The 14,459-nt window shown below is 57.2% G+C and overlaps 3 protein-coding genes across 10 annotated transcripts; 2 read left to right on the plus strand and 1 right to left on the minus strand.

Moving 5' to 3' along the window:
* Window positions 1–2,092: 2,092 nt before the first annotated feature.
* On the minus strand, window positions 2,093–7,434 carry LOC128090613 (uncharacterized). 2 transcript variants are annotated; one of them, XM_052703020.1, is made up of 4 exons: window positions 7,342–7,434; window positions 3,522–3,642; window positions 3,072–3,407; window positions 2,093–2,812 (listed from the first exon to the last, which is right to left on the minus strand). In XM_052703020.1, exons 2-4 carry the CDS (start codon window positions 3,574–3,576, stop codon window positions 2,553–2,555), a joined length of 651 nt encoding a protein of 216 aa, XP_052558980.1. In that variant the 5' UTR covers window positions 3,577–3,642; window positions 7,342–7,434; the 3' UTR covers window positions 2,093–2,552. The 2 variants fall into 2 exon arrangements, with proteins under 2 accessions (XP_052558980.1, XP_052558979.1); XM_052703019.1 differs by having other exon boundaries at window positions 7,335–7,424.
* On the plus strand, window positions 6,584–10,587 carry LOC128090611 (natural killer cell receptor 2B4-like). 6 transcript variants are annotated; one of them, XM_052703018.1, is made up of 9 exons: window positions 6,584–6,776; window positions 7,913–8,233; window positions 8,297–8,554; window positions 8,889–9,005; window positions 9,320–9,408; window positions 9,526–9,591; window positions 9,704–9,769; window positions 9,953–10,012; window positions 10,206–10,587. In XM_052703018.1, exons 1-9 carry the CDS (start codon window positions 6,698–6,700, stop codon window positions 10,278–10,280), a joined length of 1,131 nt encoding a protein of 376 aa, XP_052558978.1. In that variant the 5' UTR covers window positions 6,584–6,697; the 3' UTR covers window positions 10,281–10,587. The 6 variants fall into 6 exon arrangements, with proteins under 6 accessions (XP_052558978.1, XP_052558976.1, XP_052558977.1 ...); XM_052703016.1 differs by having other exon boundaries at window positions 7,913–8,554; XM_052703017.1 differs by lacking the exon at window positions 6,584–6,776 and having other exon boundaries at window positions 7,689–8,233.
* A 927-nt stretch (window positions 10,588–11,514) lies between these two features.
* LOC128090614 (SLAM family member 8-like) lies at window positions 11,515–14,027 on the plus strand. 2 transcript variants are annotated; one of them, XM_052703022.1, is made up of 4 exons: window positions 11,515–11,889; window positions 12,311–12,622; window positions 12,694–12,951; window positions 13,161–14,027. In XM_052703022.1, the coding sequence occupies exons 1-4, from the start codon at window positions 11,805–11,807 to the stop codon at window positions 13,250–13,252; spliced, it is 747 nt and encodes a 248-aa protein (XP_052558982.1). In that variant the 5' UTR covers window positions 11,515–11,804; the 3' UTR covers window positions 13,253–14,027. The 2 variants fall into 2 exon arrangements, with proteins under 2 accessions (XP_052558982.1, XP_052558983.1); XM_052703023.1 differs by having other exon boundaries at window positions 11,519–11,889; window positions 12,314–12,622.
* Window positions 14,028–14,459: the final 432 nt, after the last annotated feature.

The raw sequence follows: 14,459 nt of genomic DNA on the forward strand, positions 1-14,459 counted from the left end.
CGGGGATGGGGACAGCGCTGGGACCAACAAGTGGCAGACGGAGGGGGGGGGGAGGGGGATTCCCGGCCCCCATCGGGATGGGGTGGGCTGAACCTGCGAGCCCATCCTTGTGCTTCACGTGCCCCGCATTGGCCTCGGGGTCACCGTCACCATGCCCACCCCCCCCCCAGCTGGGAGCCGGGCTCTCAGCACCCCCGAGCCCCTCGTGGATTTGGCATCAGCAATTTGTTTTCTCCCCCTCGCCGAGAGCCGGAGGCAGAACAGGAACTCCCGCGGTGCGCGGCGGTCCATGAAAGCCCATCTGTGCCAATAATAATAACAATCATAACGATATTTATACAGAGCCTAATGTCTGCGAGCGGCTTCCAGAGCCCATTTGGAGGCAGCCGCTCGCCTTTGCTCATTACGAGCTGCGCGCTGGAGCGGAATGGCTAACGAAGAGCTCGTTAGGGCGGCTCGTCGGGGATTTGGCCGGTCCGCACGGGCGCAGCGCTTGGTGACACCGCGGGGTCCCCGCTGTCCCCTCGGTTGGAGGCCCTGGGGGGCTGCATTCCTCTCCTTGCTCCCACCGCGCTCCAAGGAAACGGGTTTTGCTTTCTGTTCGCCGGGGTGGAGGAATAATTTGCGAGCTCTGCAAAGCACCTCGGCGGGGAAAGGAGGTGGATTTCCCTCCGCAGCCACACCGGGCTGCCGAGTCTGCAGAGCGGCGGTCGCTCTCTTTGTGATTATTATTTCTTGTAAAGCAATTACGTGGGAGCTCTTTGCTCGTGCTCCCGCCGCTGTGACCCCTATTCCACGGTAATTAACGGCCCCTGGGGGGGAGGGAGGGGGCACGGTGGGTGCTGCTCGCCCGCTGCCTCCCGCTCGGTGATTTGCAGAGCGCTGCGGGAGCCGCTTTCCCGAGGAGATGCAGCTCATGAGCTCGTGCTCCCGCTTTCTGCCAATAACTTCTGGACTGCTTGGCTGATGGAAAGAGAATTTCACAACCGGGAAGAGGCACGGGGATAAAGAGCTCAGCGGGGCGTCCTCGGGTTTCGGCCGCTTTGCTGCTCCGTTTCCCCACCAGCCAACGGTGCAGCAACGGCTTCCCCAGTGCCAGGAAGAGAAGAGCTTGGAGGCTGGGGCGGGGGGTGGGGGGAAGGTGCTATGGGTTTGGCCAGCATGCTGGGGATGGGGCCAAAATACCGGGGTTCTGGCCAAAATGTCCAGGGTTCGGCCAAAATATCCATGATACGGCTAAAACATTCATTGATTTGGTCAAAATATCCACGGTTTGCCCAAAATATCCGTTGATTTGGCCAAAATGCATCATCACCCTGTTGGGGGGAGGCTGCCCCATTCCCAGCCCTGCACGTTCCTCGCCTCAAACGCTCCACCCCTGATGTGAGCACCGTGGGAGCAGTGCCTCCATCCTCTATTTTTGTGTATTTGTGTAGGGTTTTTTTTGGTTCTCCCCCCCTTTTACATGGTAATTTCCTGAACGTGTCTCCAAACGAGGGTTTTATTTGCCACGTTTGTTTGTTTGCCTCCGGGGCGCTGCTCTCGGACAGAGGTGCTAATAAAGCAGACGTCTGTGGCAGGGGATCAGATTGTGTTCTTGTTAACACGCTGTTTCCTTTAAATAAATCATAGTCCCCCAGACTGGCATTCAATTATTAACGCAAACGCAGGGGGGGGGAGGAGGGTGGGTGGGTGTTGGGGAACATGGGATGCCTTAGGGCTTTCCCTCTGCGCCAGGGCGTTGCTGTGGAGTGGTGGTGAGGCTCTGCTCGTGGATCTGGAGGGACCCTTTGGTAGTGCTGGAGGGGATACGACCCCAATAAGTGGAAGAGATGCATAAGGAAGGGCAGGATCCGTGCTGCCCTGTGATCCCCAGGTCCCCAAGAAGTGACCCCTGCGGTTTCCCCCACCCTACACCACGGGGTGTAAACATGACATGGATGTAGGGAGGGAGTCCCAAGGAGCTCTCCCTCCCCATTGCCCTTTACCTTCCCACTCCCAATTCATAAAGCAGCAGAGCAGGCGTGAGGAGGTTTCCCAAGAGGGCGTTTAGACAGGAGATTGAATGAGTGATTTTCTGGGAACACGAAGATGGCACCGGATCACTTATTTATGAGAACTTTTTGACAGATCCTCCCGTCCATAATTCATGCCGCCTGGCGTTTTAGTTGGGGTCACCGGTAAATAATTCACTTCTTATAAACTGTGGAAGGTTGGACGAGATGCTGAGTTGTTACCTCACACCGAATTCGGGGCTGCGGGTACGAATCCGATGCTGACCCCATAAAGGAGGAGATCCCAGACTGGGAGTGATGGGACGCAGTGGGGTTTGTGTGGCCGCTGGGAGGAAGCAGTGTCACCAGGTTTGGGGCTTGTGCAAGAGATGATGAAATGCATCTTATGCCCTTATAGGGCATCACTGGGGTGAATGTGGCTTTTCCTGTCTGGGTAAATCTGGCGATCCTGGGAGAACAGTGGAGTTGTGCTGGGTGGGTTTAGACTTCGCTCTTGTCCCTCTGGAGCCCAGTGTGGGTCCTACTCATCCCCCAGTCTCAACGCCTGGTCACCACGTGCACAGCCACCAGTAACACCACCAGTGGGCCAAACACAGCAGCCACCAGATAACCCCTGAGTGTGCAGTACCCACCCTGTGCCCCACATGGCCTTGGAGACTCCCCAGCATCCAGGAGCTGCCCCTTGCCCGGGCCTGGCGTGGTCCCCTCCCCAGCATGTGGCTCAGAGCTCATTCCTGGTCCAGCTGTGCTCCTGCTGTGTCCTCCTGTGTCACTGCCAGTTGTCACAGAGGGGTCATCTGTGTGTGAGGGACATGGGGTCAGCGTGGGAGTGCTCTGCGGGGGGAAAATGCATCCATCCATCCCTTTCCCCCCCCCCCAGGATTTGGGTGTTAGCAGGTTTGGATGCACTGGGTGCAGTGTGGCGATGTCACCACAGAGGGAACGGGGATTTCTGCACACCTCCCAGAGGAAGCTGCAGGGCCAGCGGGCTGGGGTCAGGAGGTTCGTGCAGTGGTGATCCGTCAGCACGTCTCCCCCAGGGGCACTGGCACTCACCAAGAACCAACACACGGTAGGTAAACTTCCTGGGGCTGCTGGGTTTGGAGGCGATGTCTACCCCTGCAGAGTACTGGCCTGCATCTGTGCTGCGCAGCTCCGTGATCTCCAGCGACAGCAAGTGGGGATGGATTCGTAGCCGGCCTTGGAAGTCAGGCAGGAAATCCACTGCAAATTCCTTCAGCCCAGGCTTGGCTTCGGCGATGTGCGTGCTGTGGGTTTCAGAAATCCAGGTGATCCTCACGATGTCCTCAGCCAAGGGGCGCAACGCTGGGAAGGACAGCGGCTTTCCCTGCACCCCTCTCAGTACCTTGAGGGCATGGCAGCACTGCAGACCTGCGAGGGACAGGGTGACATGTGCTGGTGACATCCTCTTCCCCCCCCTTGCCCCAGCAGTGAAAGCAATGCCTCCATCCATCCCTCAAAGCCCCCCAAAGGCAGCACCCTTACCTGCAGCCATCGCCAGCAGCACGCAGCTGAACTGTACAGCCCCAACTCTGACCATGCCTGGGGGTCCTTTCCTGCAGACCCCCAATCCGTGGGGCTGAGCGTGGTGGTGCTGCAGCCAGGACTGGGGAAGGAGGAGGCGAATTGCTCAGTGTGTTCAGGGAAGGACGTGAGTGAGCTTTCGGGTGAGGAAGTGGTGATGGGGGGCAGTGGGATGGGCATCAGTGAGGAAGTGACAGCTGCTCTGTCAGGATGTGCCAGGACTGGGGCTTGCCCAGGGGGGACGGTTGGTGGGGGGAAGGCTGACTTGTTGTGCCATGCTGAGCCCATCAAACTGAGAGATGCTGGGAACCCGGGGGGTGATGGTGCTCATGGGTTGGGAGTGGTCATAGGGAGCATGGAGTATCCCAGCCCCATCCCATCAAATCCACCTGGAAAAGGGATCTCAGTGCTGTGCCCCACAGCATGAATGAGTTACATTTGGGGCTCAGAGGCATTGCACAGAACTGTTTTGCTCCCCTATGCACACAAACTCCAACACCCACCCCATTCACTTCCCGAGCTTTCTGCCGCCCCTGACCCGCTCGGAAATGAAACTCGTGCCCTCACCACGAATTTGGGATTCATCCACAGCACCAAAGGGTGCAAGGGGGTGCCCGGCCGGGTGACACTGAACGCGATCCCGTGCTGCCACCTCCCGGGCGGAGCCGCGCGGGGCCGCGAGAGCGCTGGGGCTGAAATCGCTCATTCTTCCCCCATTTCGTTGGCAGAGGAGAGAGGGGTGGGATGCTGCGGGATAAGGCTGCGCACGGGCGGGGGTTAAGGGCAGATAACGGCCCGATGCGGGACGGCTTCGTCCTGCTCCCACCCCGCACACTGTCCCATCGGGGGTGGCATTGGCCGCGTGTATCCATCCCCTCTGTGACCACACGAGCGGCGCCGCCTTCAAGTAAACCCGTCCCATCCACCCCCCCCTCGAGCCCCCTGCACATCTCAGGGGCCACATTTCGCTGGAGGGGGGATGAGAATCCACGGATGATGCACTGAATGAAAACACCTTCTCCTCTGCAATGCGGTGCTTCGAGCATGCAGCATCTTCCCTTCCTCCTCAACGCGGTCCGTGAGACGTGCCGAACGCTTCCCTTTCATTCCCATCCCTTTTTCCCCCCTCCTTCGTTCTCCTTCTTACAGCTCAGCTCTCCCCGGGCAGGCTGCGAGGAGCTCCGACAGCAAAGGGAGCGTCCCCTTGATGTAAATCGTTCCCTACATGTTGAATTCGGCCGCAGACAAAAGCGCTAATTAAGCGGCTCAGCCCCTGCTCTGGAATGGAGGTTTTCAACCTTGCCGAGCGCCGAGTTTCCTTTGTAGCCTTAATTAGTTTTTGCTCCTCTGCTTTCGAGCCGGAAGGGGGGGGGGGGAGGGGGGGGGAGGAAAGGGGGGGAAAGGGGAGATTGGGGTCCGGGTTCCACATCACTGCAGGAACACGCAGGGATCGGCCCGGTGGCAGCTAATGAGAGCCCGGCAATTAACACTGAATGATAAGCGTGGTTGTGCTGCATCCCACCGAAAGGAGAAGTGGAGCAGAGGGGGTTGATGCTGATTGCTGCATCGTTTCAGTTGTTGGGGTCCTATAGGGGTGTGGAGGCACTGGAGGGGGTGTGGTGGAGGAGGAGGAAGGAGGACTTCATGCATTGTCTGTGTGAAGGATGTGGGGATCTTCTCACTGCTGGGGAGATGGAGCTGAGCTGGGGATGCTCGCATGTAGTTTTCCCAAGGATTTGCTCAGGAGCTGCCTGTCTGCCCCTTAATGCAGTGCTCCCATAGAGGAAAGGCTGTGTGCAACAGGGTCCTCCTTGTGTTCGGCTCTGTGTCACCAGCAACGTGCACCAAACCCATAGGGGACTGCTGGGGTGAGCTGGAAGGGCTGCGTGGGGCTCTGCCTGCAGTGCTTGGGGCAGCCTTGAAATCTCAGGTTGGAAGAAAAGCCAAGAGTGGAATAAAGCTGCCCTCATCTCAGTGCTGCCGATTTACTGATGGATCTATGGAGCCCAATAAAGGCCCGACACATCACTGCATGCTCAGTTTGTCTGGACACAGCAGATCTGGAGTTACGGAGCAAAGAGAAGAGACCTCCAACGACGCACAGCGATGGGCTGAGCTTCCCCACGCAGTCGGGATGGAGGGAGGATGCAGGGCTGGTGCTGCTGAGGTCACCGCACTGCTCAGCATCACACTCACAGCGCTCTGGTTCCCTCGATTTGGGAAGCAGCTCTCAGTTCCTCCCACACCTCCCACATCCTCCAGCGCCCCGGGCTGGTGAGAAGGAGCGATTGCCAATACACCCACTTCGGGGCTATTTTTTTTTTCCCCGGAGAAATGCTTGTTACATGCAGCTGATAGGAAGGGAATGGCATTTTTTTCCATGGACAAAGAGAAGCTCAGCCCTAGCCTTTGCTTCTTCCTCCTTCCCATGACCCAAGAGCACACCAAAGCCCCACAAGAGCAGCACACTGTCTTTTCATAAGTGTCTTTCTCTTACAAATAAACCTCATCTTTTCTCACAACAACTCCTTCTTAACGACCCAAGTGAAGTAACACCCACAGCAGGGAGAATTTCAGTCCCTTGGAACAGCGTCCTCTGCATTCAGCACCACTTGATGGCAGCTGTTCTCCCCCAGCACTGCTGGGCGGCTGCGCTGCACGGTGCTGAGTGGGAAGTGCAGCAAAACACGGGGAAGTGCATGAGACAAAACCCCCCAAAGAGCTCCCACTTCATGCCATAAGGGGTTTCAGGTGGCCAGGGCCAGCTCGGCGCTCTCTGAGCTGCAGTGGTGGTGCTCTCATGTTGTAACACCCAGTCCTCTCACAACAGAGGCTCAAAAAGAAAGCAAAACCCCCAGAGAACCTCCTTGGGCCTTTAGAATGAGCTTCCTCAGAGACGCACAGCCACCGAGCCCTGCAGGAGCATCGATCCCCTGTGGTCACAGAGCCGTGGATGGCTCCATCCTCCCGCTGGGTGACGTGGGGACGGCGTGGGGGGCCGAGGGGAGGCGGTGACGCAGAGGGTGTTGCACAGCAGCACGCGCCCATGGGGGTGTGAGGGAGGAAGTTGCTGATGGCTGGGCGCCGTCTCCCAGCGCCGTCTCCTGCTGCAGGCAGCTCGCTCACACGGTTCGGAGATGCGGCAGCACGGGGTTGCATTGCATGCAGTGGAGACGCTGCTGTGCGTCGTGCTGGGGGTGGCAGGCAGCGGGCAAGGTGAGGAGGGGGGCACGGGGTGGGGGGAGTTGGTTGGGGGTTGGGGCCGTGCCATGCAGGACGGTGGGGTGGGCAGAGCGCTCACAGGGGCTCGGGGTACCCTAGGAGATGGAGCATGGATTTGGGGGTTGGCTTTGCTTTGCTCCCAGCCCCGCCCAGCCCAGGTAGAGCCATCCCCAGCCCTCACACAGCCACACAGACCTTCTGACTGCAATAATCCTTGGAGAAGGTTGTGCCTGAGTTTCTCCTCCCCGGTCCCAGGGACAGTGCTGCAGGGCAGCAGGGCGGCGCTGTGAGAAACCCCCTGACACCCCCAGACTCTGCGCACACCTCCAGAGCTCCCATTCCATTCCTACCTCTCACTTCAACTGCCCATCACCTCCTCCCCTGCTCTCCTCTCAGCCCCAACCCCACCACCACCTCTGTGCAAAGCATCCCCAGGGGCTGCACAAGGTGGGGTGCAGCTGCCTGGAAGCTGTGCAGCACAGCCTGCAGCGAGCAGGGGCTCAGAATAGCTGCATGCAAGCCCCCGAATGTGGTTAACACCACCTCTCACACCTCACACCTCTTTTGCTGCTCGCTGGGGCTGTGGTGGCCAGGCACGCACTGCTTTTGGGCTGCTTCTGCGTCCGATGTTGTCCCAAACATGCAGATGGAGGAAGTGGTGCACACCAGGCGCTGCTGACTGCTGGCTCGTATTTGCTTCAAGGGCTTTTCATCTCATCTCTGCCAGAGCCCCGGACATCCGTGGCTGCTTTGCGAAGGGAGAAAGCAGAGCAGAGTTTCTCTGGGAGGGAAGGGTCCTTTGGGTCAGATTCAGGCTGCAGCAGCGAGGAGGAAGATGGGGCATGAAGAAGAAGTGGACACTTCCTGTATGGCCTGAAACTGCCTGCTCTCTGAGCAGGGCAGAGGGGATGTTGGACGGGCGGCTGCAATATGTGTCCAGAGTGCAGGGTGTGGACAGACGCAGCACTGCAGGAGATGGGAGCATGCAGGGACCCATCCCTGCTCCATCTGCACCAAGAAGTGCTGCCCAGAGAGGATGAAGCAGCAGCACACGGGGTGCAGAATAGGGCTCCCCATCCCAGACTGTCTCTCTGCATGGGGACACTGTGCTCACCTCATGCCTTCCACAGGAGCTGAAGGATGCAGGGACACAGCAGTGCTCACCGGTACGGATCTGCAGCTGCTGCTGGAGGAGCCACTGCCACGGGAGTGGATAGCTGTTATTTGGAAAGTGGAGCTGGGGGCAGAACCCCGGCAGCGCATCCTGACGGTTCAGAAGGATAAAGTTGAATATTCAAACAGTTCTCTTTCTCGGAGAGCCATCTTCCACCGGGAGCCCCTCTCCCTGCAGATCACTGTTGTCACCCAAGCAGACAACGGCAACTATTCTGCAGAGATCGAAAAGTCAAATGGGTCTGTTTTGACCAAGTGCTTCCACGTGTCAGTGTGGGGTGAGTGCCTGGACCTCCTGCCCTCCTCCCTCCCCATCCCCTCTAACCTCTCTGTCCCTGCAGAGCCTGTGGGCAGCCCACACCTGGAGACACGCGTGCTGCAGCAGGAGCAGGGACGGTGCAGCTTCCAGCTGTCCTGCACTGTGCCTGAGGCCACCGCCGTGTCCTACAGCTGGTTCCGTGACTGGGAGCCACTGGGCAACCAGAGCGTGCTGGAAGTGCCCAAAGATGTGCAGCCTGGGCTCTATGTCTGCAATGTGAGCAACCCGGCCAGCTGGAGCACGGCCAGCATCGACACGGCCACAGCCTGCAGCCAGACAGGTGATCTGTCCTCTGCTCCACTAAAGCCAGGTTTGGGGTTGCATCGCTGCATATTTAGGGCCTTCATCTTCCCCCCAACCCCTTCCCTTCCCCCCTCCTCCCCCCCCCAAGCTGCTTTGCTGCTACCAGGGAGAAAATGTGCCCTTCTACTGAAAAGGGAAACATTACTGCTGGAAACTGCGTGCAAATGGATGTTGTGGTTTCCCTGGGCAAGTCTCTTCCCCATGCACCGGCCATGATGGGAGCTGTGCTTTGGAAATCGTAGAGTCGTAGAATCATCTTCAAATGTCCGCCCTCTGCTTTCATGTCACCCGTTCCGTTCATTCCTCCCCAGGGCTGTTTGGTGCCATCCCGTGGTGGGCAGTGACCGTGTTGCTGGTGCTGGCTGTCTGCATTGCTGGCTCCACTACCTACTGGTGCTGGAGGAGGAGGAGGAAGGACCACCCTGCAGGTTTGGATCCACTTGGAGTGGGGATTTGGCTGCGCATCTCCTCCTGACACCCCTCGTGCCCCTGAGTCCCCCCCTGTGCTGCCACCAGCCCCCGCTTCTACCCTGCTCTGGGGGACTATTTCCATCCCAAAGCTGCTGCTGGCACAGGAGAGTCCATCTCATGGTGTCTGGGGCACTGTTTGGATTTTGGTCAACATTTGCTCTATTTTGAGCTGGAGAAGCAGCCCCTTATCCCACGGCCGAGGGGCGCCTTCCTCCCCTGCTTCGCTTTGCTGGGATGTGTGGGACTGTGAGCTCTAACTTCTCTTCCCCAGCTCCGACCCCTTCAGCTCCCCCAGAACACACAGAGCCATCGCTGACTGTCTATGAGGAGGTGGGCAAACTCCAAACTGGTCAAGAGCCTGTGAGTGTTGGGTTCCCCCCCCCCACACTGAGCCCTGGGCAGCACATGGCTCCAGGATAGCTGCTGTCAGCCTGGACTGCGTCCTTTTAACCAGTTTGGGGCTGTTTTCTCCTGCAGAATGGGAACAGTGAGGCTCACATGGTGGGAAACACCGTCTACGCTGTGGTCAACCCCAAAGGACAGGTGGGACCCTGTGCTGGGATCCATCCCAGGGGAGCTGTGTGGCCCCAGAGGTGTAGGGTTTTCATCCATAATTTGCTTTTCACTCCATATTTCCTCTGCTCCCCACTGGTAGAGGCCCAGAAGCCCTCAAAAACCCGAAAGCTGCACCATTTACTCCACTGTTCAGCACAGCATGAAGGTGAGTGTTCTGTGCTACGGCTATGGCCCCTGTGCAGAAGCAGAGAAGCTCAAATCCTCATCAGTGCTGAGGACACCTGTGGGAGCTCACAGCCCCTGAGCTCTGGAGCTGCTCTTAGGGTCTCTGGTGGGGCAGCAGCCCCTTACCCCATCCCTAAGGGTAGATCCACGCTCTGCTTTTCAGTCCCCCTCCTTCAAGAGGAAGAAGTTGGACCGAGCTTTGGTTTCCACTGCCTACATGGAGGTAACGGGCACAGGGCAGCGGACAGACGAGCCCTGCACATCTCCTCTCCAAATACCACGCTCTTGAGCTTCTTGGTGCTGGAATTTGGGTGACTTTCTGGGTGATTTTTGGTGACCGACAGAAGCCTCACACCACGCACAAGGAAGGGCTGCAAACGCTTCTGTTGTACTGACCCTCACCCACTTACCTGCAGGTGACGGCACCTTTGAGACATTACCCCTCCTCTCAGAGCTCATCCACATCTCCCACGGACCTCCAAAACTCCTGAGCCCTGCAGGCACTTGGATTCCCCCCCCTTCTGCAGCTCGGGGACTCATTGGGGATGGGAAACATCTGGACTTGGGTTTTGCTAACACCACAACCACCCCCTATCCTGACTGCTGCTGAGGGTTCAGCCCTGCACCCAACGGTCCTTCCTTCCTCCGACGCCCTCCGACGGCACGAGAGGCTCCGGGAAGAGGGGAGGGGGGAGAGAAAGGGGACTCTGGCTTCAAAAAATCGCACCAAAGGCGAGATCAAGGCTTTTATTTGGGATTAAAATTAAACGTGTCTCTTTGATGGGAGCTCACTCCCGACGGCGCCGCCCGCTTCCTTCTGTCTGAGTCCCCCGCATCAAAATACCTTTGTGTCTGCTCCCTGCGAAAGGAGCGTTAATTGGGATCGTTAATGGGGAGCGTGCTAAGAGGCTGCTATGGTAGAGGGGTGGGGGGGGGTTGGGGGGCTGCTGTCACAACACGAAATTCGGGGGGTGGGCGCTGCTCACTGGGGTTCAGGCAGAGCCGTGCTGCTGCTTGGTGCCATCATCTGCACCTCGAGGTATCCAGGTGGGAGGGAGCAAAGTACTTCTGGCCCCAACGTAGGGGAAGGCAAAATGCAAACGAATGCAAAGCCACGTGGGATTTGGGCTTCTTCGGGCGAGCAAAGTCTTCTCCAGTGCTGTCAGTACCGACTTACTGCTGTTTCAACAGCAGGAGGTGGACCTCTGAATGGGGTCGGGGCAGAGTGCCGTGCTGGCATGGGTGGAAATCCAGGGCAGAACACACAGAAGGGGCTGAGGCTGCTACCTCATTTTGCAGGAGGGATAGGGAGGTGAGAAACCTCTCCTGCAGGCACTGGCTCTTTTCCCTGATGGATATGAGCTGGAGTTGGAAATCAGCAGCTCAGAGCTCTGCAGCTCTGCCACGCGTCCTTGTCCCATTGCCCCCACAAACAGAATCAGTCATTACCTTGGAAATAGGCTTAAGGTGCTGGTGCTCATCGTCAGTGGGGTCTCAGTGAGGACCAACCGCTTCAAACAGTGCAGAAAGATAACGAGCTAAAAAACTCATTTGTTAGTGACATTCCTGGACATTAGGAAGTATTACTCTGGACATTAGGAAGCATTACTTTTCAGAAAGGGTGGTCAGGCACTGGAATGGATGCCCAGGAAGGTGGTGGAGTCACCGACCCTGGGGGTGTTCAAGGAAAGGCTGGATGTTGTGTTGAGGGACGTGGTTTAGTGGGAGCTGTTGGGAATGGGGGAACGGTTGGACTGGATGATCTTTTAGGTCTTTTCCAACCTTGGTGATTCTATGATGGTCTCTCTGATGACTCCTTGTGACAGAAACTGGTTGATTGAGGAAGTAGAGCACGCCTGCGCTCTGCAGAGCGTCAGCAGAAGTTAAAACGGGCAGCTTTTGGTTTTCAGTTTTAGTGATAGTAGCTGGCGATCGCTATGGCTTCATGAAAATGTTTCTGTAGGTGGAAAAGTCAGACCTGCAGCTGGGGGGTGCTGCTGGGGGGGTTGTTTGCGATGTTCGGTGTGGATTTTGGACACCAACATGGAATGAAGGCGGCAGTGGTGCTCACGGGGCAGCTTCTTGTTTTCTTCGTGAAAGGTACGTCTGGGTTCCTCCGGGGCGATGCTGAGCGGGGGCCATGTAGGTTGGGTCCACGTTAATTGGGGCCATGGTGCTGCAGAACGTGCTGGTGAGGAACATGCTGGTGGGGATGGCGATGGTGGTGCGCAGGAAGGATGTGTGGGGCTCGCATCGCCACCCCATGCTCTCCTTTTACTCTTCCTGTCCCCATTTTGTGCCCCAGATGTGATCTGCTGGGATATCCTGCAGTCTGATCGCTCCCCATGGGACACCCCACTGTCCCATCATGCTGGACGCGAGTGAGCTGGGAGGGGAATGAGCAGAGGGAAAAGGGAAATTGAATATCAGGATGTTTTGAGCCTGTAAAGGAGTGGTAAGAGGTGGGGGCTGTGACTTGCTGTCCCAGCTGCCCCAGTAGATCAGCTCTGTGCTCTCCCAGCAGCATGGGCGCAGCAGGACCAGACACACGTGAAAGAGCTTAGCGGGGGGGTGGCCTACCTCATCCCCAGAACCCAGGGCTCCTTCCAGAAAGTTGAGTGGCGCTTTGGCAAGGACCTGAAAATTGCCATCCATGAGAGTGGGGAAAAGGTCCGCTACCCCAATGGCCCTTACAAGGGTCGCCTGAAACTCTTCTCCAACAACACCCTGAGGATGGACCACCTGAGGAAAGCCGACAGCAACACCTACTGGGTGTATATGGAGGATAGTGCGGGCACAGAGCACACTGAAAGCATCCAACTGCAGGTGTATGGTGAGTTGGAGGGGTGGTCCTAGCAACCCGCAGGGAATGGGGTGGCTGTGACATCTCCCCGTCTCCTGCAGACGCGGTCCCCAAACCCACCATAAATTTCGTGGTGGATGAGAGCAACCCGGAGAGCTGCAGAGTCACCGTGAATTGCTCAGTGGGGTTGATGGATGTCACTTACGAGTGGTTGCCTCCCAAGAGGATCGCATCAAATAACGGCAGTGAGCTGTTCCTCACCTTCAGCCCCTTGATGGAAGTCTACACCTGTGTAGCCAAGAATCCCATCTCCTCCAACAGCTCTAGGCTGATCCACAGGCATCCCTGCTCCTGGGAAGGTACTGAGTGGGATGGGTGGGAGAGAGCATTGGCTCAAGGAGTGCCCAGCAGCAGTGATATGGGGTCCCTGTGAGGCTGGAGGTGGTCTCTGGGAGGTGCCCCTTTTCCCCTGGGTTGGAGGTGGAGGAGCCCCTGGGCTGATGGAGAAGTGGGGCTGTGAGCCCTGTGGTGGTCCAACTTGCTGCTCCATTTCTCCCTCTACCTCCAGCTGAGTCCTCTGCTGCCACTACCTCCACCAAGACCAGTGTGCTGGTGTCCCTGGGATGTCTCCTCCTTCTCCTGCTCACTCCGCCATCATGATGCATCGCAGTTGATGCCTATCCTCCTTCCACTGTCACATTCCTGCTTTGGGACCAGTGTGGATGCAGCACTCTGACCATTGAGAGACTGCAGTTCTCCAGGAATCCATCACAACCAGCACCCAGGACACGCAGTCCAGTGACCCACGTGCTGTGCCAACATCTCAACCTTTGCTATGCAACCGTGAATGGTTTTTCATGGGTACTCCATATCATGATAACTGTTAGAGCTGGGAGGGGTTCCAGAGAGCTGCAGCCTTCCTCCCTTAAATATCTGCCAAAACTGTCAGTGCACCATAGGTGTTCAGCAGTGATATCCTAATCGTTGTGCCCCACATTGGGTGCCATTGGGCCACACTGGAATCTCTTGTTCCACGATGGGGTGGGGTGTTTGATTGAGATAAAGAGAAACTAATGTATGAGAACTGGCAAAGGAATGTGAGATGATACAGTATAAAAGGAATCAAGGGTAATAAACAAATGGGAGAGGGACACGGGCTTCTGACCATGCTGTGGGATGGTGGCACAGTCAGAAGTTTATGTCACATCCCCCCTCCTGGAAACTACATGGGAATGACCAGAGCTGACAGGATTTGTAGCTTTCAGCTCTCAGGAACCAGGAAACACAGCCCTCCCAGCTCTGACAGTTCACTGCAGGATGTTATGATATGGAATATCAATGAAAAACCATGACAGCCACAGGGACTGTCTTTCACAACGATGCTTTGAGAACACCAGCAAAACAAATCAATAAATTGATGGTTAACTGCTCAAAACCGGTCCATTCCTCAACCATAGGACATCCAGGGAGAGCTGAGCCCTTCCTGGAGGCTCCCCATGGCCCTGGGGCATCTCAGGGTCCAAAACCGGCCCCTGGGGCACCCTTGGGAGGCAGAGCAGGGGTTTCTCATTCTGAGACAGCAGCAGAGGGACTCCGTGCTGTGATGAATTAAATGGTTTCCTTTTCACTGTAGCTCTCACGTTTTTGGTGCACGCGTTTTGTCCCTCCTGCTCACTGTTCCCTTCTCTTCTTCCTTTCCTCTGGGCTGTGGTTTGATGTCGGGGACTGGGGGTGACGGGGGAGTTGTTTTTATCCCCACTGCCCTTATTGTGGACAGGAGCCATTCCACAGCAGTCCCTGGGCCACTTCCCAGAACCATCCCAAAGCACCACCTCCCGGGGGACCTTGGTGGCTCATCTGAGAACCA

Source organism: Tympanuchus pallidicinctus, unplaced genomic scaffold (assembly GCF_026119805.1).
Source record: "Tympanuchus pallidicinctus isolate F22 unplaced genomic scaffold, pur_lepc_1.0 scaffold48, whole genome shotgun sequence".
Taxonomy (NCBI): domain Eukaryota; kingdom Metazoa; phylum Chordata; class Aves; order Galliformes; family Phasianidae; genus Tympanuchus; species Tympanuchus pallidicinctus.